Genomic DNA, 26193 nt, shown 5'->3' with positions numbered 1-26193 from the left:
GCGTTTGGTGACGTTTCAGAGGCGTTTGGTGACGTTTCAGAGGCGTTTGGTGACGTTTCAGAGGCGTTTGGTGACGTTTCGGTGGCGTTTGGTGACGTTTCAGAGGCGTTTGGTGATGTTTCGGTGGCGTTTGGTGACGTTTCAGAGGCGTTTGGTGACGTTTCGGTGGCGTTTGGTGACGTTTTAGAGGCGTTTGGTGACGTTTCAGAGGCGTTTGGTGACGTTTCAGAGGCGTTTGGTGACGTTTCAGAGGCGTTTGGTGACGTTTCGGTGACGTTTGGTGACGTTTCGGCGGCGTTTGGTGACGTTTCGGTGGCGTTTGGTGACGTTTCAGAGGCGTTTGGTGACGTTTCAGAGGCGTTTGGTGACGTTTCAGAGGCGTTTGGTGACGTTTCGGTGGCGTTTGGTGACGTTTCAGAGGCGTTTGGTGATGTTTCAGAGGCGTTTGGTGACGTTTCGTTTGGCGATGTTTCGGTGGCGTTTGGTGACGTTTCTGTGGCATTTGGAGACGTTTCAGAGGCGTTTGGTGACGTTTCAGAGGCGTTTGGTGACGTTTCAGAGGCGTTTGGTGACGTTTCAGAGGCGTTTGGTGACGTTTCGGTGGCGTTTGGTGACGTTTCGGTGGCGTTTGGTGACGTTTCAGAGGCGTTTGGTGACGTTTCAGAGGCGTTTGGTGACGTTTCAGTGGCGTTTGGTGACGTTTCAGAGGCGTTTGGTGACGTTTCGGTGGCGTTTGGTGACGTTTCAGAGGCGTTTGAAACGTCACCAAACGCCTCTGAAACGTCACCAGAGGCGTTTGGTGACGTTTCAGAGGCGTTTGGTGACGTTTCAGAGGCGTTTGGTGACGTTTCGGTGGCGTTTGGTGACGTTTCAGAGGCGTTTGGTGACGTTTCGGTGGCGTTTGGTGACGTTTCAGAGGCGTTTGGTGACGTTTCAGAGGCGTTTGGTGACGTTTCGGTGGCGTTTGGTGACGTTTCAGAGGCGTTTGGTGACGTTTCGGTGGCGTTTGGTGACGTTTCAGAGGCGTTTGGTGACGTTTCGGTGGCGTTTGGTGACGTTTCAGAGGCGTTTGGTGACGTTTCGGTGGCGTTTGGTGACGTTTCAGAGGCGTTTGGTGACGTTTCAGAGGCGTTTGGTGACGTTTCAGAGGCGTTTGGTGACGTTTCAGAGGCGTTTGGTGACGTTTCAGAGGCGTTTGGTGACGTTTCGGTGGCGTTTGGTGACGTTTCAGAGGCGTTTGGTGACGTTTCAGAGGCGTTTGGTGACGTTTCAGAGGCGTTTGGTGACGTTTCGGTGGCGTTTGGTGACGTTTCAGAGGCGTTTGGTGATGTTTCGGTGGCGTTTGGTGACGTTTCAGAGGCGTTTGGTGACGTTTCGGTGGCGTTTGGTGACGTTTTAGAGGCGTTTGGTGACGTTTCAGAGGCGTTTGGTGACGTTTCAGAGGCGTTTGGTGACGTTTCGGTGTCGTTTGGTGACGTTTCGGCGGCGTTTGGTGACGTTTCGGTGGCGTTTGGTGACGTTTCAGAGGCGTTTGGTGACGTTTCAGAGGCGTTTGGTGACGTTTCAGAGGCGTTTGGTGACGTTTCGGTGGCGTTTGGTGACGTTTCAGAGGCGTTTGGTGATGTTTCAGAGGCGTTTGGTGACGTTTCGTTTGGCGATGTTTCGGTGGCGTTTGGTGACGTTTCTGTGGCATTTGGAGACGTTTCAGAGGCGTTTGGTGACGTTTCAGAGGCGTTTGGTGACGTTTCAGAGGCGTTTGGTGACGTTTCAGAGGCGTTTGGTGACGTTTCGGTGGCGTTTGGTGACGTTTCGGTGGCGTTTGGTGACGTTTCAGAGGCGTTTGGTGACGTTTCAGAGGCGTTTGGTGACGTTTCAGTGGCGTTTGGTGACGTTTCAGAGGCGTTTGGTGACGTTTCGGTGGCGTTTGGTGACGTTTCAGAGGCGTTTGAAACGTCACCAAACGCCTCTGAAACGTCACCAGAGGCGTTTGGTGACGTTTCAGAGGCGTTTGGTGACGTTTCAGAGGCGTTTGGTGACGTTTCGGTGGCGTTTGGTGACGTTTCAGAGGCGTTTGGTGACGTTTCGGTGGCGTTTGGTGACGTTTCAGAGGCGTTTGGTGACGTTTCAGAGGCGTTTGGTGACGTTTCGGTGGCGTTTGGTGACGTTTCAGAGGCGTTTGGTGACGTTTCGGTGGCGTTTGGTGACGTTTCAGAGGCGTTTGGTGACGTTTCGGTGGCGTTTGGTGACGTTTCAGAGGCGTTTGGTGACGTTTCGGTGGCGTTTGGTGACGTTTCAGAGGCGTTTGGTGACGTTTCAGAGGCGTTTGGTGACGTTTCAGAGGCGTTTGGTGACGTTTCAGAGGCGTTTGGTGACGTTTCGGTGGCGTTTGGTGACGTTTCAGAGGCGTTTGGTGACGTTTCAGAGGCGTTTGGTGACGTTTCGTTTGGCGATGTTTCGGTGGCGTTTGGTGACGTTTCTGTGGCATTTGGAGACGTTTCAGAGGCGTTTGGTGACGTTTCTGTGGCATTTGGAGACGTTTCGTTTGGCGATGTTTCGGTGGCGTTTGGTGACGTTTCGGTGGCATTTGGGCAGCTCGGACGTTACCGTTGCAGAAGCGGCTCTATTGGCGTTCTCTCGGGGTCAAAGGGTAAACGTGGCGTGACCTTTGGACAGAAGGAGCTCACACTGTCACGTGGTCAGGATTTGTCACATTCAGAGCGACGGCTGTAAAAGGTGAAGTGAAGCGGTGAAAGACACCGTGACATTTCCAAACACTCGTCGGTCACTAAAGCCTGACAGATTCACATTTGGACAGAGAACGTCTGAGTATGACCAGGGTCAAGGGTCAAAGGTCGGAGCGCATTTATATTCTCTACCGTCACTCTCTTCTGATCTCATTTCCTCCTCAAAAACGTGTCTGATGTTTGTGATGAGCATTGGGCCAATCACAGGGCAGAACTGTGGTTTGGGGCGGGGCTAAAGCTTAACCAAACCAAAAGAGATGTAACGATATGTAAATGTTGTGGAGAGTAAATTAAAGTCTAAATACTTTAAAAACAAAACATTTCTCCCAAATTACAAAGAAAAAAAAGGAACAAAAATAATTTCCCTGGACTTTTTTCACGGCCTCTACAAAGACGTTTATCAGTGTGTTTACGGGTAATAAATGACCTAAAACCACCTGGACACTTAGAGCGGACTCACTTTGCACCTGTAACTGACAAAACTGTCCATGAGATCATCACAGTCTGAGTTCATCTACATGCTGCCTTGATGTGTTACCCACCAGATTTCTAAAGTCTGTGCTGAACAGTTTGTTAGCATCACTCACATAGTCAACATGTCGCTGAAAACTGTGGTCATAAAGCCTCTCCTAAAGAAGAGCAGTCTTGATGCTGCAGTCCTGAGTCAGGACAGGTCCATCTCTAATCTGACATTTTGGGGCAAAGTCCTTTAAAAGGTCGTTTACAACAGTCACAGATTTCCTCTTAATAAACAACTCATTTGATGTTTTTCAGTCAGATTTTAGACCTCATCACAGCACTGAGACTGCTGTTGGCATGGCGACTGAGACTGCTGTTGTCAGGACTCCTGCTGGTGCCAGAGTCAGGACTCCTGCTGGTGCCAGAGTCAGGACTCCTGCGGGTGCCAGAGTCAGGCCTCCTGCTGGTGCCAGAGTCAGGACTCCTGCTGGTGCCAGAGTCAGGACTCCTGCGGGTGCCAGAGTCAGGCCTCCTGCTGGTGCCAGAGTCAGGACTCCTGCTGGTGCCAGAGTCAGGACTCCTGCTGGTGCCAGAGTCAGGACTCCTGCGGGTGCCAGAGTCAGGACTCCTGCTGGTGCCAGAGTCAGGACTCCTGCTGGTGCCAGAGTCAGGACTCCTGCTGGTGCCAGAGTCAGGACTCCTGCTGGTGCTAGAGTCAGGACTCCTGCTGGTGCTAGAGTCAGGACTCCTGCTGGTGCCAGAGTCAGGACTCCTGCTGGTGCCAGAGTCAGGACTCCTGCTGGTGCCAGAGTCAGGACTCCTGCTGGTGCCAGAGTCAGGACTCCTGCTGGTGCCAGAGTCAGGACTCCTGCTGGTGCCAGAGTCAGGACTCCTGCTGGTGCTAGAGTCAGGACTCCTGCTGGTGCCAGAGTCAGGACTCCTGCTGGTGCCAGAGTCAGGACTCCTGCTGGTGCCAGAGTCAGGACTCCTGCTGGTGCCAGAGTCAGGACTCCTGCTGGTGCTAGAGTCAGGACTCCTGCTGGTGCCAGAGTCAGGACTCCTGCTGGTGCTAGAGTCAGGACTCCTGCTGGTGCCAGAGTCAGGACTCCTGCTGGTGCTAGAGTCAGGACTCCTGCTGGTGCCAGAGTCAGGACTCCTGCTGGTGCCAGAGTCAGGACTCCTGCTGGTGCTAGAGTCAGGCCTCCTGCTTGTTTAAGAGTTCTAAAGTGTGAAAAGGTCCAAAGGTGTAAATAATTCAGAACGAGGCTTTAAAAACAAACCTGCTCCAGTTTCACAGAAAGTGCAGCAGTAAAAGAGTTTGACACTTTGTGTTTCTAAACTAAATGAATCAAAAGTCAAGTTTAAATGCAATAAAAGAGCTGTAAATAGTGGAAGTGGAATAAAGACAAGACTCAGAGGAGGAAGCGTCTGGGGAGAGCGAGAGCCGCAGCTTCTCATCTTTTAAACCAATATTTGAACAGAGACAAATGTGAGACTAAAGCAGAGTCCAGAGGAAGACCTGAGGAAGACCTGAGGAAGACCTGAGGAAGACCTGAGGAAGACCTGAGGGAGCCCAGAGGAAGACCTGAGGAAGACCAGAGGAAGACCAGAGGAAGACCTGAGGAAGACCTGAGGGAGCCCAGAGGAAGACCTGAGGAAGACCAGAGGAAGACCTGAGGGAAACCAGAGGAAGACCTGAGGGAGCCCAGAGGAAGACCTGAGGGAGCCCAGAGGAAGACCTGAGGAAGACCTGAGGAAGACCTGAGGAAGACCTGAGGGAGCCCAGAGGAAGACCTGAGGAAGACCTGAGGAAGACCAGAGGAAGACCAGAGGAAGACCTGAGGAAGACCTGAGGGAGCCCAGAGGAAGACCTGAGGAAGACCTGAGGAAGACCTGAGGAAGACCAGAGGAAGACCTGAGGAAGACCTGAGGAAGACCTGAGGAAGACCTGAGGAAGACCTGAGGGAGCCCAGAGGAAGACCTGAAGAAGACCAGAGGAAGACCTGAGGAAGACCTGAGGGAGCCCAGAGGAAGACCTGAGGAAGACCAGAGGAAGACCTGAGGAAGACCTGAGGGAGACCAGAGGAAGACCTGAGGGAGCCCAGAGGAAGACCTGAGGGAGCCCAGAGGAAGACCTGAGGAAGACCTGAGGAAGACCTGAGGAAGACCTGAGGGAGCCCAGAGGAAGACCTGAGGAAGACCAGAGGAAGACCTGAGGAAGACCTGAGGGAGCCCAGAGGAAGACCTGAGGAAGACCAGAGGAAGACCTGAGGAAGACCTGAGGGAGCCCAGAGGAAGACCTGAGGAAGACCAGAGGAAGACCTGAGGAAGACCTGAGGGAGACCAGAGGAAGACCTGAGGGAGCGCAGAGGAAGACCTGAGGGAGCCCAGAGGAAGACCTGAGGAAGACCTGAGGGAGCCCAGAGGAAGACCTGAGGAAGACCTGAGGAAGACCAGAGGAAGACCAGAGGAAGACCTGAGGAAGACCTGAGGGAGCCCAGAGGAAGACCTGAGGAAGACCTGAGGAAGACCTGAGGAAGACCAGAGGAAGACCTGAGGAAGACCTGAGGGAGCCCAGAGGAAGACCTGAGGAAGACCTGAGGAAGACCAGAGGAAGACCTGAGGAAGACCTGAGGGAGCCCAGAGGAAGACCTGAGGAAGACCTGAGGAAGACCTGAGGAAGACCTGAGGAAGACCTGAGGGAGACCAGAGGAAGAACTGAGGGAGCCCAGAGGAAGACCTGAGGAAGACCTGAGGAAGACCTGAGGAAGACCAGAGGAAGACCTGAGGAAGACCAGAGGAAGACCTGAGGAAGACCTGAGGAAGACCTGAGGAAGACCAGAGGAAGACCTGAGGGAGCCCAGAGGAAGACCTGAGGAAGACCTGAGGGAGCCCAGAGGAAGACCTGAGGAAGACCAGAGGAAGACCAGAGGAAGACCAGAGGAAGACCTGAGGGAGCCCAGAGGAAGACCTGAGGAAGACCAGAGGAAGACCAGAGGAAGACCTGAGGGAGCCCAGAGGAAGACCTGAGGAAGACCTGAGGAAGACCTGAGGAAGACCTGAGGGAGCCCTGAGGAAGACCTGAGGAAGACCAGAGGAAGTCCTGAGGGAGCCCAGAGGAAGACCTGAGGAAGACCTGAGGAAGACCAGAGGAAGACCTGATGGAGCCCAGAAGAAGAAGACCTGAGGGAGCCCAGAGGAAGACCTGAGGGAGCCCAGAGGAAGACCTGAGGGAGCGCAGAGGAAGACCTGAGGGAGCCCAGAGGAAGACCTGAGGAAGACCTGAGGAAGACCTGAGGGAGCCCAGAGGAAGACCTGAGGAAGACCAGAGGAAGACCAGAGGAAGACCTGAGGAAGACCTGAGGGAGCCCAGAGGAAGACCTGAGGAAGACCAGAGGAAGACCTGAGGAAGACCTGAGGGAGACCAGAGGAAGACCTGAGGGAGCCCAGAGGAAGACCTGAGGGAGCCCAGAGGAAGACCAGAGGAAGACCTGAGGAAGACCTGAGGAAGACCTGAGGAAGACCTGAGGGAGCCCAGAGGAAGACCTGAGGAAGACCTGAGGAAGACCTGAGGGAGACCAGAGGAAGAACTGAGGGAGCCCAGAGGAAGACCTGAGGAAGACCTGAGGAAGACCTGAGGAAGACCAGAGGAAGACCTGAGGAAGACCAGAGGAAGACCTGAGGAAGACCTGAGGAAGACCAGAGGAAGACCTGAGGGAGCCCAGAGGAAGACCTGAGGAAGACCTGAGGGAGCCCAGAGGAAGACCTGAGGAAGACCAGAGGAAGACCTGAGGAAGACCAGAGGAAGACCTGAGGGAGCCCAGAGGAAGACCTGAGGAAGACCAGAGGAAGACCAGAGGAAGACCTGAGGGAGCCCAGAGGAAGACCTGAGGAAGACCTGAGGAAGACCTGAGGAAGACCTGAGGGAGCCCTGAGGAAGACCTGAGGAAGACCAGAGGAAGTCCTGAGGGAGCCCAGAGGAAGACCTGAGGAAGACCTGAGGAAGACCAGAGGAAGACCTGATGGAGCCCAGAAGAAGAAGACCTGAGGGAGCCCAGAGGAAGACCTGAGGGAGCCCAGAGGAAGACCTGAGGGAGCCCAGAGGAAGACCTGAGGAAGACCTGAGAGAGAACACTGCAGTGTGCGTGCAGTGTGCGTGCAGTGTGCGCGCAGTGTGTGCGGGAAGTGTGTGCGGGCAGAGTGTGTGCAGTGTGCGTGCAGTGTGTGTGGGCAGTGTGCGTGCAGTGTGCGTGCAGTGTGCGTGCAGTGTGCGTGCAGTGTGTGTGGGCAGTGTGCGTGCAGTGTGCGTGCAGTGTGTGCGTGCAGTGTGCGTGCAGTGTGCGTGCAGTGTGCGTGCAGTGTGTGCGTGCAGTGTGTGCGTGCAGTGTGCGTGCAGTGTGCGTGCAGTGTGTGCGTGCAGTGTGCGTGCAGTGTGCGTGCAGTGTGTGCGTGCAGTGTGCGTGCAGTGAGTGTGCAGTGAGTGTGTGCAGTGTGTGCGTGCAGTGTGCGTGCAGTGTGCGTGCAGTGTGCGTGCAGTGTGTGCGTGCAGTGTGTGCGTGCAGTGTGCGTGCAGTGTGCGTGCAGTGTGTGCGTGCAGTGTGCGTGCAGTGTGCGTGCAGTGTGTGCGTGCAGTGTGTGTGCAGTGTGCGTGCAGTGTGCGTGCAGTGTGTGCGTGCAGTGTGCGTGCAGTGTGCGTGCAGTGTGTGTGCAGTGTGCGTGCAGTGTGTGTGCAGTGTGCGTGCAGTGTGCGTGCAGTGAGTGTGCAGTGAGTGTGTGCTCTGACCTTTCCTGGGCGGAAGAAGACTCTGGTCAGTCCAAACTTGAAGTCGTTCTCGTTCAGACCCAGAGCTTTGAAAAGCGCCTGAAGAAAAGAAACGTTACTAAAGAAAGAGAAAAGTGACGTTTAAACCGTCATAAAAGAAATAATATCCACAGAGTCCAGAGAATGAAGAGTGAACATGAGACCATGTGACCATGAGAACATGAGACCATGTGACCATGACAACATGAGACCATGTGACCATGACAACATGAGACCATGTGACCATGACAACATGAGACCATGTGACCATGAGAACATGAGACCATGTGACCATGACAACATGAGACCATGTGACCATGACAACATGAGACCATGTGACCATGACAACATGAGACCATGTGACCATGAGAACATGAGACCATGTGACCATGACAACATGAGACCATGTGACCATGACAACATGAGACCATGTGACCATGACAACATGAGACCATGTGACCATGACAACATGAGACCATGAGAACATGAGACCATGACAACATGAGACCATGTGACCATGACAACATGAGACCATGTGACCATGAGAACATGAGACCATGTGACCATGAGAACATGAGACCATGTGACCATGACAACATGAGACCATGACAACATGAGACCATGTGACCATGAGAACATGAGACCATGTGACCATGAGAACATGAGACCATGTGACCATGAGAACATGAGACCATGTGACCATGACAACATGAGACCATGTGACCATGACAACATGAGACCATGTGACCATGACAACATGAGACCATGTGACCATGAGAACATGAGACCATGTGACCATGAGACCATGTGACCATGTGACCATGAGAACATGAGACCATGTGACCATGAGAACATGAGACCATGACAACATGAGACCATGTGACCATGACAACATGAGACCATGAGACCATGACAACATGAGACCATGTGACCATGACAACATGAGACCATGTGACCATGAGAACATGAGACCATGACAACATGAGACCATGTGACCATGACAACATGAGACCATGTGACCATGAGAACATGAGACCATGTGACCATGAGAACATGAGACCATGAGACCATGACAACATGAGACCATGTGACCATGACAACATGAGACCATGAGACCATGACAACATGAGACCATGTGACCATGACAACATGAGACCATGTGACCATGACAACATGAGACCATGTGACCATGAGAACATGAGACCATGACAACATGAGACCATGTGACCATGACAACATGAGACCATGTGACCATGAGAACATGAGACCATGTGACCATGAGAACATGAGACCATGAGACCATGACAACATGAGACCATGTGACCATGAGAACATGAGACCATGAGACCATGACAACATGAGACCATGTGACCATGACAACATGAGACCATGTGACCATGACAACATGAGACCATGTGACCATGAGAACATGAGACCATGACAACATGAGACCATGTGACCATGACAACATGAGACCATGTGACCATGAGAACATGAGACCATGTGACCATGAGAACATGAGACCATGAGACCATGACAACATGAGACCATGTGACCATGACAACATGAGACCATGACAACATGAGACCATGTGACCATGACAACATGAGACCATGTGACCATGACAACATGAGACCATGTGACCATGAGAACATGAGACCATGACAACATGAGACCATGTGACCATGACAACATGAGACCATGTGACCATGAGAACATGAGACCATGAGACCATGACAACATGAGACCATGTGACCATGACAACATGAGACCATGAGACCATGACAACATGAGACCATGAGAACATGACAACTTGAGACCATGTGACCGTGACAACATGAGACCATGAGACCATGTGACCATGAGACCATGACAACATGAGACCATGAGACCATGACAACATGAGACCATGAGACCATGTGACCATGAGACCATGACAACATGAGACCATGAGACCATGACAACATGAGACCATGAGACCATGTGACCATGACAACATGAGACCATGAGACCATGACAACATGAGACCATGTGACCATGACAACATGAGACCATGTGACCATGACAACATGAGACCATGTGACCATGAGAACATGAGACCATGTGACCATGAGAACATGAGACCATGTGACCATGAGAACATGAGACCATGTGACCATGAGAACATGAGACCATGACAACATGAGACCATGTGACCATGACAACATGAGACCATGTGACCATGACAACATGAGACCATGAGATCATGACAACATGAGACCATGAGAACATGAGACCATGTGACCATGAGAACATGAGACCATGTGACCATGAGAACATGAGACCATGTGACCATGACAACATGAGACCATGTGACCATGAGAACATGAGACCATGTGACCATGAGAACATGAGACCATGTGACCATGAGAACATGAGACCATGTGACCATGACAACATGAGACCATGTGACCATGACAACATGAGACCATGTGACCATGACAACATGAGACCATGTGACCATGACAACATGAGACCATGTGACCATGAGAACATGAGACCATGACAACATGAGACCATGTGACCATGACAACATGAGACCATGAGACCATGACAACATGAGACCATGTGACCATGACAACATGAGACCATGTGACCATGACAACATGAGACCATGTGACCATGAGAACATGAGACCATGACAACATGAGACCATGTGACCATGACAACATGAGACCATGTGACCATGAGAACATGAGACCATGTGACCATGAGAACATGAGACCATGAGACCATGACAACATGAGACCATGTGACCATGACAACATGAGACCATGAGACCATGACAACATGAGACCATGTGACCATGACAACATGAGACCATGTGACCATGACAACATGAGACCATGTGACCATGAGAACATGAGACCATGACAACATGAGACCATGTGACCATGACAACATGAGACCATGTGACCATGAGAACATGAGACCATGTGACCATGAGAACATGAGACCATGAGACCATGACAACATGAGACCATGTGACCATGACAACATGAGACCATGAGACCATGACAACATGAGACCATGTGACCATGACAACATGAGACCATGTGACCATGACAACATGAGACCATGTGACCATGACAACATGAGACCATGACAACATGACAACATGAGACCATGTGACCATGACAACATGAGACCATGTGACCATGAGAACATGAGACCATGTGACCATGAGAACATGAGACCATGAGACCATGACAACATGAGACCATGTGACCATGACAACATGAGACCATGAGACCATGACAACATGAGACCATGTGACCATGACAACATGAGACCATGTGACCATGACAACATGAGACCATGTGACCATGAGAACATGAGACCATGACAACATGAGACCATGTGACCATGACAACATGAGACCATGTGACCATGAGAACATGAGACCATGAGACCATGAGACCATGACAACATGAGACCATGTGACCATGACAACATGAGACCATGAGACCATGACAACATGAGACCATGAGAACATGACAACTTGAGACCATGTGACCGTGACAACATGAGACCATGAGACCATGTGACCATGACAACATGAGACCATGAGACCATGACAACATGAGACCATGAGACCATGTGACCATGAGACCATGACAACATGAGACCATGAGACCATGACAACATGAGACCATGAGACCATGTGACCATGACAACATGAGACCATGAGACCATGACAACATGAGACCATGACAACATGAGACCATGAAAACATGTGACCATGAGACCATGTGACCATGACAACATGAGACCATGACAACATGAGACCATGAGACCATGTGACCATGAGACCATGACAACATGAGACCATGACAACATGAGACCATGAGAACATGTGACCATGAGACCATGACAACATGAGACCATGAGACCATGTGACCATGAGATCATGACAACATGAGACCATGAGAACATGAGACCATGTGACCATGACAACATGAGACCATGTGACCATAACATGAGACCATGTGACCATGACAACATGAGACCATGTGACCATGACAACATGAGACCATGAGACCATGACAACATGAGACCATGTGACCATGAGAACATGAGACCATGAGAACATGTGACCATGAGATCATGACAACATGAGACCATGAGAACATGAGACCATGTGACCATGACAACATGAGACCATGTGACCATAACATGAGACCATGTGACCATGACAACATGAGACCATGTGACCATGACAACATGAGACCATGAGACCATGACAACATGAGACCATGTGACCATGAGAACATGAGACCATGTGACCATGAGACCATGTGACCATGACAACATGAGACCATGTGACCATGTGACCATGAGACCATGACAACATGAGACCATGAGACCATGTGACCATGACAACATGAGACCATGTGACCATGACAACATGAGACCATGTGACCATGACAACATGAGACCATGTGACCATGAGAACATGAGACCATGAGACCATGACAACATGAGACCATGTGACCATGACAACATGAGACCATGTGACCATGAGAACATGAGAACATGAGACCATGAGACCATGACAACATGAGACCATGTGACCATGACAACATGAGACCATGAGACCATGACAACATGAGACCATGTGACCATGACAACATGAGACCATGTGACCATGAGAACATGAGACCATGAGACCATGACAACATGAGACCATGTGACCATGACAACATGAGACCATGACAACATGAGACCATGTGACCATGACAACATGAGACCATGTGACCATGAGAACATGAGACCATGACAACATGAGACCATGAGACCATGACAACATGAGACCATGAGACCATGTGACCATGACAACATGAGACCATGAGACCATGACAACATGAGACCATGACAACATGAGACCATGAGACCATGAGAACATGTGACCATGAGACCATGTGACCATGACAACATGAGACCATGACAACATGAGACCATGAGACCATGTGACCATGAGACCATGACAACATGAGACCATGACAACATGAGACCATGAGACCATGTGACCATGACAACATGAGACCATGAGACCATGAGACCATGACAACATGAGACCATGAGAACATGTGACCATGAGACCATGACAACATGAGACCATGAGAACATGTGACAATGAGATCATGACAACATGAGACCATGAGACCATGTGACCATGACAACATGAGACCATGTGACCATAACATGAGACCATGTGACCATGACAACATGAGACCATGTGACCATGACAACATGAGACCATGACAACATGAGACCATGTGACCATGAGAACATGAGACCATGAGACCATGAGAACATGTGACCATGAGATCATAACATGAGACCATGAGAACATGAGACCATGTGACCATGACAACATGAGACCATGTGACCATAACATGAGACCATGTGACCATGACAACATGAGACCATGAGACCATGACAACATGAGACCATGTGACCATGAGAACATGAGACCATGAGACCATGTGACCATGAGACCATGTGACCATGACAACATGAGACCATGACAACATGAGACCATGTGACCATGAGACCATGACAACATGAGACCATGAGACCATGTGACCATGACAACATGAGACCATGAGACCATGAGACCATGACAACATGAGACCATGTGACCATGAGATCATGACAACATGAGACCATGAGAACATGAGACCATGTGACCATGACAACATGAGACCATGTGACCATGACAACATGAGACCATGTGACCATGACAACATGAGACCATGTGACCATGACAACATGAGACCATGAGACCATGACAACATGAGACCATGTGACCATGACAACATGAGACCATGTGACCATGAGACCATGTGACCATGACAACATGAGACCATGTGACCATGACAACATGAGACCATGAGACCATGAGAACATGAGACCATGTGACCATGAGAACATGAGACCATGTGACCATGACAACATGAGACCATGTGACCATGAGAACATGAGACCATGTGACCATGAGAACATGAGACCATGTGACCATGAGAACATGAGACCATGTGACCATGAGAACATGAGACCATGTGACCATGACAACATGAGACCATGTGACCATGACAACATGAGACCATGTGACCATGACAACATGAGACCATGTGACCATGACAACATGAGACCATGTGACCATGACAACATGAGACCATGTGACCATGAGACCATGTGACCATGAGAACATGAGACCATGAGACCATGACAACATGAGACCATGAGACCATGACAACATGAGACCATGTGACCATGACAACATGAGACCATGTGACCATGACAACATGAGACCATGTGACCATGAGAACATGAGACCATGACAACATGAGACCATGTGACCATGACAACATGAGACCATGTGACCATGAGAACATGAGACCATGTGACCATGAGAACATGAGACCATGAGACCATGACAACATGAGACCATGTGACCATGACAACATGAGACCATGAGACCATGACAACATGAGACCATGTGACCATGACAACATGAGACCATGTGACCATGACAACATGAGACCATGTGACCATGACAACATGAGACCATGTGACCATGAGAACATGAGACCATGTGACCATGAGAACATGAGACCATGAGACCATGACAACATGAGACCATGTGACCATGACAACATGAGACCATGAGACCATGACAACATGAGACCATGTGACCATGACAACATGAGACCATGTGACCATGACAACATGAGACCATGTGACCATGAGAACATGAGACCATGACAACATGACAACATGAGACCATGTGACCATGACAACATGAGACCATGTGACCATGAGAACATGAGACCATGTGACCATGAGAACATGAGACCATGAGACCATGACAACATGAGACCATGTGACCATGACAACATGAGACCATGAGACCATGAGACCATGACAACATGAGACCATGTGACCATGAGATCATGACAACATGAGACCATGAGAACATGAGACCATGTGACCATGACAACATGAGACCATGTGACCATGACAACATGAGACCATGTGACCATGACAACATGAGACCATGTGACCATGAGAACATGAGACCATGTGACCATGACAACATGAGACCATGTGACCATGACAACATGAGACCATGTGACCATGACAACATGAGACCATGAGATCATGACAACATGAGACCATGAGAACATGAGAACATGAGACCATGTGACCATGAGAACATGAGACCATGTGACCATGAGAACATGAGACCATGTGACCATGACAACATGAGACCATGTGACCATGACAACATGAGACCATGTGACCATGAGAACATGAGACCATGTGACCATGAGAACATGAGACCATGTGACCATGAAAACATGAGACCATGTGACCATGAGACCATGACAACATGTGACCATGAGACCATGACAACATGTGACCATGAGACCATGAGACCATGAGAACATGAGAACATGAGACCATGAGAACATGAGACCATGAGAACATGAGACCATGACAACATGAGACCATGAGACCATGACTACATGTGACCATGAGACCATGACAACATGAGACCATGACAACATGAGACCATGACAACATGAGACCATGTGACCATGAGAACATGAGAACATGAGACCATGATAACATGAGACCATGTGACCATGACAACATGAGACCATGTGACCATGAGACCATGACAACATGAGACCATGAGACCATGACAACATGACAACATGACAACATGAGACCATGAGACCATGAGACCATGAGATCATGAGATCATGTGACCATGAGACCATGAGACCATGACAACATGAGACCATGTGACCATGACAACATGAGACCATGTGACCATGAGACCATGACAACATGAGACCATGTGACCATGACAACATGAGACCATGTGACCATGACAACATGAGACCATGACAACATGAGACCATGTGACCATGTGAACATGACAACATGAGACCATGAGACCATGACAACATGAGACCATGACAACATGAGACCATGACAACATGAGACCATGAGACCATGTGACCATGTGACCATGACAACATGAGACCATGAGACCATGTGACCATGAGACCATGACAACATGAGACCATGTGACCATGAGACCATGAGACCATGTGACCATGACAACATGACAACATGAGACCATGTGACCATGAAAACATGAGACCATGTGACCATGAGACCATGACAACATGTGACCATGAGACCATGAGACCATGAGAACATGAGACCATGAGAACATGAGACCATGAGAACATGAGACCATGACAACATGAGACCATGTGACCATGAGACCATGACTACATGTGACCATGAGACCATGACAACATGAGACCATGACAACATGAGACCATGACAACATGAGACCATGTGACCATGAGAACATGAGAACATGAGACCATGATAACATGAGACCATGTGACCATGACAACATGAGACCATGTGACCATGAGACCATGACAACATGAGACCATGAGACCATGACAACATGACAACATGACAACATGAGACCATGAGAACATGAGACCATGAGACCATGAGACCATGAGACCATGAGAACATGAGACCATGAGATCATGAGATCATGAGATCATGTGACCATGAGACCATGAGACCATGACAACATGAGACCATGTGACCATGACAACATGAGACCATGAGACCATGAGACCATGACAACATGAGACCATGAGAACATGAGACCATGAGAACATGAGACAATGACAACATGAGACCATGAGACCATGAGACCATGAGACCATGAGACCATGACAACATGAGACCATGAGAACATGAGACCATGAGATCATGTGACCATGAGAACATGAGACTGAGAACATGTGACCATGAGACCATGAGACCATGACAACATGAGAACATGAGACCATGTGACCATGAGAACATGAGACCATGTGACCATGAGACCATGAGAACATGAGACCATGACAACATGAGACCATGAGACCATGAGAACATGAGACCATGAGAACATGAGACCATGAGAACATGAGACCATGACAACATGAGACCATGACAACATGAGACCATGAGACCATGACAACATGAGACCATGAGAACATGAGACCATGAGAACATGAGAACATGAGACCATGAGACCATGAGAACATGAGACCATGAGACCATGAGACCATGAGAACATGAGACCATGAGAACATGAGACCCTGACAACATGAGACCATGACAACATGACACCATGAGAACATGAGACCATGAGACCATGAGAACATGAGACGATGACAACATGAGACGATGACAACATGAGACCATGAGAACATGAGACCATGAGAACATGAGACCATGAGACCATGAGAACATGAGACCATGACAACATGTGAACATGAGACCATGAGAACATGAGACCATGAGAACATGAGAACATGAGACCATGACAACATGAGACCATGAGAACATGAGACCATGACAACATGAGACCATGAGAACATGAGACCATGAGAACATGAGACCATGACAACATGAGACCATGAGAACATGAGACCATGATACCATGACAACATGACCATGACAACATGAGACCATGACAACATGAGACCATGACAACATGAGACCATGAGAACATGAGACCATGATACCATGACAACATGACCATGACAACATGAGACCATGAGAACATGAGACCATGAGAACATGAGACCATGAGACCATGAGAACATGTGAACATGAGACAATGAGAACATGTGAACATGAGACCATGAGAACATGAGACCATGAGAACATGAGACCATGAGACCATGATACCATGACAACATGACCATGACAACATGAGACCATGAGAACATGAGACCATGAGAACATGAGACCATGAGAACATGAGACCATGACAACATGAGACCATGAGAACATGAGACCATGATACCATGACAACATGACCATGACAACATGAGACCATGACAACATGACAACATGACAACATGAGACCATGACAACATGAGACCATGAGAACATGAGACCATGAGAACATGTGAACATGAGAACATGAGAACATGAGAACATGAGACCATGAGACCATGACAACATGAGACCATGAGACCATGACAACATGAGACCATGACAACATGAGACCATGAGACCATGAGACCATGAGAACATGAGACCATGAGACCATGAGACCATGAGACCATGACAACATGAGACCATGTGACCATGAGACCATGAGATCATGAGATCATGTGACCATGACAACATGAGAACATGAGACCATGTGACCATGAGACCATGACAACATGAGACCATAGACCATGACAACATGAGAACATGAGACCATGTGACCATGACAACATGAGACCATGACAACATGAGACCATGAGACCATGAGACCATGAGACCATGAGACCATGACAACATGAGACTATGAGAACATGTGATCATGAGACCATGTGACCATGTGACCATGAGACCATGAGATCATGAGATCATGTGACCATGAGAACATGAGAACATGAGACTATGAGAACATGTGACCATGACAACATGAGAACATGAGACCATGTGACCATGAGACCATGAGAACATGAGACCATGACAACATGAGAACATGAGACCATGAGAACATGAGACCATGACAACATGAGACCATGACAACATGAGACCATGAGAACATGAGAACATGAGACCATGACAACATGAGACCATGAGAACATGAGAACATGAGACCATGACAACATGAGACCATGAGAACATGAGAACATGAGACCATGAGACCATGAGACCATGAGACCATGACAACATGAGACCATGAGAACATGAGAACATGAGACCATGAGACCATGAGATCATGAGACCATGACAACATGAGAACATGAGACCATGTGACCATGAGAACATGAGACCATGACAACATGAGACCATGAGACCATGAGAACATGAGACCATGAGACCATGAGACGTGGTGTGTGTGTAGGTGTGTGTGTGTGTGTAGAGATGTGTGTGTGTGTGGGTGTGTGTGTAAGTGTGTGTGTAGGAGTGTGTAAGTGTGTGTGTGTGTGTGTGTGTGTGTGTGTAGGAGCATATAGGTGTGTGTAGGTGTGTGTGTAGGTGTGTGTTTAGGAGTGTGTAGGTGTGTGTAGGAGTGTGTAGGTGTGTGTGTAGGTGTGTGTGTGTGTAGGTGTGTGTGTAGGTGTGTGTAGGTGTGTGTGTAGGTGTGTGTGTGTGTAGGAGTGTGTGTAAGTGTGTGTGTAGGAGTGTGTGTAGGTGTGTGTGTAGGTGTGTGTGTAGGTGTGTGTGTAGGTGTGTGTGTAGGAGTGTGTGTAGGTGTGTGTGTAGGTGTGTGTGTAGGTGTGTGTGTAGGAGTGTGTGTAAGTGTGTGTGTAGGTGTGTGTGTAGGAGTGTGTGTAGGTGTGTGTGTAGGAGTGTGTGTAGGTGTGTGTGTAGGTGTGTGTGTAGGAGTGTGTGTAGGTGTGTGTGTAGGAGTGTGTGTAAGTGTGTGTGTAGGAGTGTGTGTAGGTGTGTGTGTAGGAGTGTGTGTAAGTGTGTGTGTAGGTGTGTGTGTAGGTGTGTGTGTAGGAGTGTGTGTAAGTGTGTGTGTAGGTGTGTGTGTAGGAGTGTGTGTAGGTGTGTGTGTAGGTGTGTGTAGGTGTGTGTGTAGGTGTGTGTGTAGGTGTGTGTACCTTGCAGAAGAGTCGAGGGTCCAGTCGGGTCAGTTTCGGGGGCATGTATTTCTGGTACAAGTTGTAGAGTTCATGAAAAGGAGCTCGAGAGGGAAACCCGCCCTGCATGAGGTCCAGCACTGACACCATCCCTGAGGACAACAACAACAACAACATGAACAAACAACAACATGAACAAACATACATACACCATCCCTGAGGACAACAACAACAACAACATGAACAAACAACAACATGAACAAACATACATACACCATCCCTGAGGACAACAACAACAACAACATGAACAAACAACAACATGAACAAACATACATACACCATCCCTGAGGACAACAACAACAACAACAACAACATGAACAAACAACAACATGAACAAACATACATACACCATCCCTGAGGACAACAACAACAACAACATGAACAAACATACATACACCATCCCTGAGGACAACAACAACAACAACATGAACAAACATACATACACCATCCCTGAGGACAACAACAACAACAACATGAACAAACATACATACACCATCCCTGAGGACAACAACAACAACAACATGAACAAACATACATACACCATCCCTGAGGACAACAACAACAACAACATGAACAAACATACATACACCATCCCTGAGGACAACAACAACAACAACAACATGAACAAACATACATACACCATCCCTGAGGACAACAACAACAACAACATGAACAAACATACATACACCATCCCTGAGGACAACAATATGAACAAACAACAACAACATGAACAAACAACAACAACATGAACAAACATACATACACCATCCCTGAGGACAACAACAACAACATGAACAAACAACAACAACATGAACAAACATACATACACCATCCTGAGGACAACAACAACATGAACAAACAACAACAACATGAACAAACATACATAGACCATCCCTGAGGACAACAACAACAACAACATGAACAAACAACAACAACATGAACAAACAACAACAACATGAACAAACATACATACACCATCCCTGAGGACAACAACAACAACATGAACAAACAACAACATGAACAAACATACATACACCATCCCTGAGGACAACAACAACAACATGAACAAACAACAACAACATGAACAAACATACATACACCATCCCTGAGGACAACAACAACATGAACAAACAACAACAACATGAACAAACATACATAGACCATCCCTGAGGACAACAACAACAACAACATGAACAAACAACAACAACATGAACAAACAACAACAACATGAACAAACATACATACACCATCCCTGAGGACAACAACAACAACATGAACAAACAACAACATGAACAAACATACATACACCATCCCCGAGGACAACAACAACATGAACAAACAACAACAACATGAACAAACATACATAGACCATCCCTGAGGACAACAACAACAACAACATGAAAAAACAACAACAACATGAACAAACAACAACATGAACAAACATACATACACCATCCCTGAGGACAACAACAACAACATGAACAAACAACAACAACATGAACAAACATACATACACCATCCCTGAGGACAACAACAACATGAACAAACAACAACAACATGAACAAACATACATAGACCATCCCTGAGGACAACAACAACAACAACATGAACAAACAACAACAACATGAACAAACAACAACAACATGAACAAACATACATACACCATCCCTGAGGACAACAACAACAACATGAACAAACAACAACATGAACAAACATACATACACCATCCCTGAGGACAACAACAACAACATGAACAAACAACAACAACATGAACAAACATACATACACCATCCCTGAGGACAACAACAACATGAACAAACAACAACAACATGAACAAACATACATAGACCATCCCTGAGGACAACAACAACAACAACATGAACAAACAACAACAACATGAACAAACAACAACAACATGAACAAACATACATACACCATCCCTGAGGACAACAACAACAACATGAACAAACAACAACATGAACAAACATACATACACCATCCCTGAGGACAACAACAACAACATGAACAAACAACAACAACATGAACAAACATACATACACCATCCCTGAGGACAACAACAACAACAACATGAACAAACAACAACAACATGAACAAACATACATACACCATCCCTGAGGACAACAACAATATGAACAAACAACAACAACATGAACAAACAACAACAACATGAACAAACATACATACACCATCCCTGAGGACAACAACAACAACATGAACAAACAACAACAACATGAACAAACATACATACACCATCCCTGAGGACAACAACAACATGAACAAACAACAACAACATGAACAAACATACATAGACCATCCCTGAGGACAACAACAACAACAACATGAACAAACAACAACAACATGAACAAACATACATACACCATCCCTGAGGACAACAACAACAACATGAACAAACAACAACATGAACAAACATACATACACCATCCCTGAGGACAACAACAACAACATGAACAAACATACAAACAAACAGCTGTATCATCTGGAGTTCCTCTCGGATGAGAGTCCAAAGTCCAGATGATACAGCTGAATCTCTTCTACAATGGCGCCCTCCTGGACGAATGAGGTATTACACCAACAACAACAACGACACTAGGGCGGAGTATCGCCTGGTACGCTGCAGTATATGATCCACAGAACCTGATACGTCCTGATTCATGGATCTCCCCTAAAACCACTGTTACACCTTTAATAAGATGTTTAGAGTATGAATAACAAAGTGTATTAGAATCTCACGTTCACACTGTCCTCAGGTCTAAAGCAGGACTAAAGCAGGACTAAAGCAGGTCTAAAGCAGGACTAAAGCAGGTCTAAAGCAGGACTAAAGCAGGACTAAAGCAGGTCTAAAGCAGGTCTAAAGCAGGACTAAAGCAGGACTAAAGCAGGACTAAAGCAGGACTAAAGCAGGTCTAAAGCAGGTCTAAAGCAGGACTAAAGCAGGTCTAAAGCAGTACTAAAGCAGGTCTAAAGCAGGTCTAAAGCAGGACTAAAGCAGGACTAAAGCAGGTCTAAAGCAGGTCTAAAGCAGGTCTAAAGCAGGACTAAAGCAGGACTAAAGCAGGACTAAAGCAGGTCTAAAGCAGGTCTAAAGCAGGTCTAAAGCAGGTCTAAAGCAGGTCTAAAGCAGGACTAAAGCAGGTCTAAAGCAGGTCTAAAGCAGGTCTAAAGCAGGACTAAAGCAGGACTAAAGCAGGACTAAAGCAGGTCTAAACCAGGTCTAAAGCAGGTCTAAAGCAGGTCTAAAGCAGGTCTAAAGCAGGACTAAAGCAGGTCTAAAGCAGGACTAAAGCAGGACTAAAGCAGGACTAAAGCAGGACTAAAGCAGGTCTAAAGCAGGTCTAAAGCAGGTCTAAAGCAGGACTAAAGCAGGTCTAAAGCAGGTCTAAAGCAGGTCTAAAGCAGGACTAAAGCAGGACTAAAGCAGGACTAAAGCAGGTCTAAAGCAGGTCTAAAGCAGGACTAAAGCAGGACTAAAGCAGGACTAAAGCAGGTCTAAAGCAGGTCTAAAGCAGGACTAAAGCAGGACTAAAGCAGGACTAAAGCAGGTCTAAAGCAGGTCTAAAGCAGGTCTAAAGCAGGTCTAAAGCAGGGCTAAAGCAGGTCTAAAGCAGGACTAAAGCAGGACTAAAGCAGGTCTAAAGCAGGTCTAAAGCAGGACTAAAGCAGGACTAAAGCAGGTCTAAAGCAGGTCTAAAGCAGGTCTAAAGCAGGTCTAAAGCAGGACTAAAGCAGGTCTAAAGCAGGTCTAAAGCAGGACTAAAGCAGGTCTAAAGCAGGACTAAAGCAGGACTAAAGCAGGACTAAAGCAGGTCTAAACCAGGTCTAAAGCAGGTCTAAAGCAGGTCTAAAGCAGGTCTAAAGCAGGTCTAAAGCAGGACTAAAGCAGGACTAAAGCAGGTCTAAAGCAGGTCTAAAGCAGGACTAAAGCAGGACTAAAGCAGGACTAAAGCAGGACTAAAGCAGGAGTAAAGCAGGTCTAAACCAGGTCTAAAGCAGGTCTAAAGCAGGACTAAAGCAGGTCTAAAGCAGGTCTAAAGCAGGACTAAAGCAGGACTAAAGCAGGACTAAAGCAGGACTAAAGCAGGACTAAAGCAGGACTAAAGCAGGACTAAAGCAGGAGTAAAGCAGGACTAAAGCAGGACTAAAGCAGGTCTAAAGCAGGAGTAAAGCAGGACTAAAGCAGGACTAAAGTAGGACTAAAGCAGGTCTAAAGCAGGACTAAAGCAGGACTAAAGCAGGTCTAAAGCAGGTCTAAAGCAGGACTAAAGCAGGACTAAAGCAGGTCTAAAGCAGGTCTAAAGCAGGTCTAAAGCAGGTCTAAAGCAGGACTAAAGCAGGACTAAAGCAGGTCTAAAGCAGGTCTAAAGCAGGTCTAAAGCAGGTCTAAAGCAGGACTAAAGCAGGTCTAAAGCAGGACTAAAGCAGGTCTAAACCAGGTCTAAAGCAGGTCTAAAGCAGGTCTAAAGCAGGTCTAAAGCAGGACTAAAGCAGGACTAAAGCAGGACTAAAGCAGGACTAAAGCAGGACTAAAGCAGGACTAAAGCAGGACTAAAGCAGGACTAAGGCAGGACTAAAGCAGGACTAAGGCAGGACTAAAGCAGGTCTAAAGCAGGACTAAAGCAGGTCTAAAGCAGGAGTAAAGCAGGACTAAAGCAGGACTAAAGTAGGACTAAAGCAGGTCTAAAGCAGGACTAAAGCAGGACTAAAGCAGGTCTAAAGCAGGTCTAAAGCAGGACTAAAGCAGGACTAAAGCAGGTCTAAAGCAGGACTAAAGCAGGTCTAAAGCAGGTCTAAAGCAGGACTAAAGCAGGACTAAAGCAGGACTAAAGCAGGACTAAAGCAGGACTAAAGCAGGTCTAAAGCAGGTCTAAAGCAGGTCTAAAGCAGGACTAAAGCAGGTCTAAAGCAGGAGTAAAGCAGGACTAAAGCAGGTCTAAAGCAGGAGTAAAGCAGGAGTAAAGCAGGACTAAAGCAGGTCTAAAGCAGGTCTAAAGCAGGACTAAAGCAGGACTAAAGCAGGTCTAAAGCAGGACTAAAGCAGGTCTAAAGCAGGTCTAAAGCAGGTCTAAAGCAGGACTAAAGCAGGACTAAAGCAGGTCTAAAGCAGGACTAAAGCAGGACTAAAGCAGGTCTAAAGCAGGACTAAAGCAGGACTAAAGCAGGTCTAAAGCAGGTCTAAAGCAGGTCTAAAGCAGGACTAAAGCAGGTCTAAAGCAGGAGTAAAGCAGGACTAAAGCAGGTCTTAAATCTGTCGCTGTGACTGAGGAGCTCATCACATTCTGTCACTTTAAATAAATGAGGTTTTGATGTAACTCTAAATCTGCAGAAGAGAAAGAGAGAGAGTTTAACCTTCAGAGAGAGAGAGAAGGGAGAGGGGGGAGGAGAGAGGGGGGAGGAGGGGGAGGGGGGAGGGAGGAGAGAGGGGGGAGGAGAGAGGGGGAGGAGAGAGGGGGAGGAGGGGGAGGGAGGAGAGAGGGGGAGGAGAGAGGGGGAGGAGGGGGAGGGAGGAGAGGGGGGGAGGGAGGAGAGGGGGGGAGGGAGGAGAGAGGGGGAGGAGAGAGGGGGAGGAGAGAGGGGGGAGGAGAGAGGGGGAGGAGAGAGGGGGAGGAAAGAGGGGGAGGAGAGAGGGGGAGGAGAGAGGGGGGGAGAGAGGGGGGAGGGAGGAGAGAGGGGGGAGGAGAGAGGGGGGAGGGAGGAGAGAGGGGGGAGGGAGGAGAGAGGGGGGAGGGAGGAGAGAGGGGGGAGGGAGGAGAGAGGGGGAGGAGAGAGGGGGGAGGAGGGGGAGGGAGGAGAGAGGGGGGAGGGAGGAGAGGGGGAGGAGAGAGGGGGAGGAGAGAGGGGGAGGAGGGGGAGGGAGGAGAGAGGGGGGAGGAGAGAGGCGGAGGAGAGAGGCGGAGGAGAGAGGCGGAGGAGAGAGGCGGAGGAGAGAGGGGGGAGGAGGGGGAGGGAGGAGAGAGGGGGGAGGGAGGAGAGGGGGGGAGGGAGGAGAGGGGGAGGAGAGAGGGGGGAGGAGAGAGGGGGGAGGAGAGAGGGGGAGGAGAGAGGGGGAGGAGAGAGGGGGAGGAGAGAGGGGGGAGGAGAGAGGGGGAGGAGAGAGGGGGGAGGAGAGAGGGGGAGGAGAGAGGGGGGGGAGGGGGAGGGAGGAGAGAGGGGGAGGGAGGAGAGGGGGAGGAGAGGGAGGGAGGAGAGAGGGGGGAGGAGAGAGGGGGGAGGAGGGGGGAGGAGAGAGGCGGAGGAGAGAGGCGGAGGAGAGAGGCGGAGGAGAGGGAGGGGGGAGGAGGGGGAGGGAGGAGAGAGGGGGGAGGGAGGAGAGGGGGGGAGGGAGGAGAGGGGGAGGAGAGAGGGGGGAGGAGAGAGGGGGGAGGAGAGAGGGGGAGGAGAGAGGGGGAGGAGAGAGGGGGAGGAGAGAGGGGGG

General features: G+C 48.6%; 1 protein-coding gene across 3 annotated transcripts in view; it reads right to left on the bottom strand.

The window, feature by feature from the left end:
• LOC140348225 (unconventional myosin-VI-like) overlaps nt 1-26193 on the bottom strand; it is a 147832-nt gene that overhangs the window by 60771 nt on the left and 60868 nt on the right. For all 3 annotated transcript variants that reach the window (XM_072434289.1, XM_072434290.1, XM_072434291.1), the window contains exons 20-21: nt 19704-19834; nt 7987-8064 (exon numbers count right to left, since the gene is read on the bottom strand). In XM_072434289.1, the coding sequence (XP_072290390.1) occupies nt 7987-8064; nt 19704-19834 (209 nt within the window). The remainder of the gene's footprint in view (nt 1-7986; nt 8065-19703; nt 19835-26193) is intronic.

This window comes from Eucyclogobius newberryi, unplaced genomic scaffold, assembly GCF_026437365.1.
Source record: "Eucyclogobius newberryi isolate DKJ021-1_F unplaced genomic scaffold, fEucNew1.0.hap1 SCAF_63, whole genome shotgun sequence".
NCBI lineage: Eukaryota > Metazoa > Chordata > Actinopteri > Gobiiformes > Gobiidae > Eucyclogobius > Eucyclogobius newberryi.
This window is presented reverse-complemented; position numbering and strand designations above follow the sequence as displayed.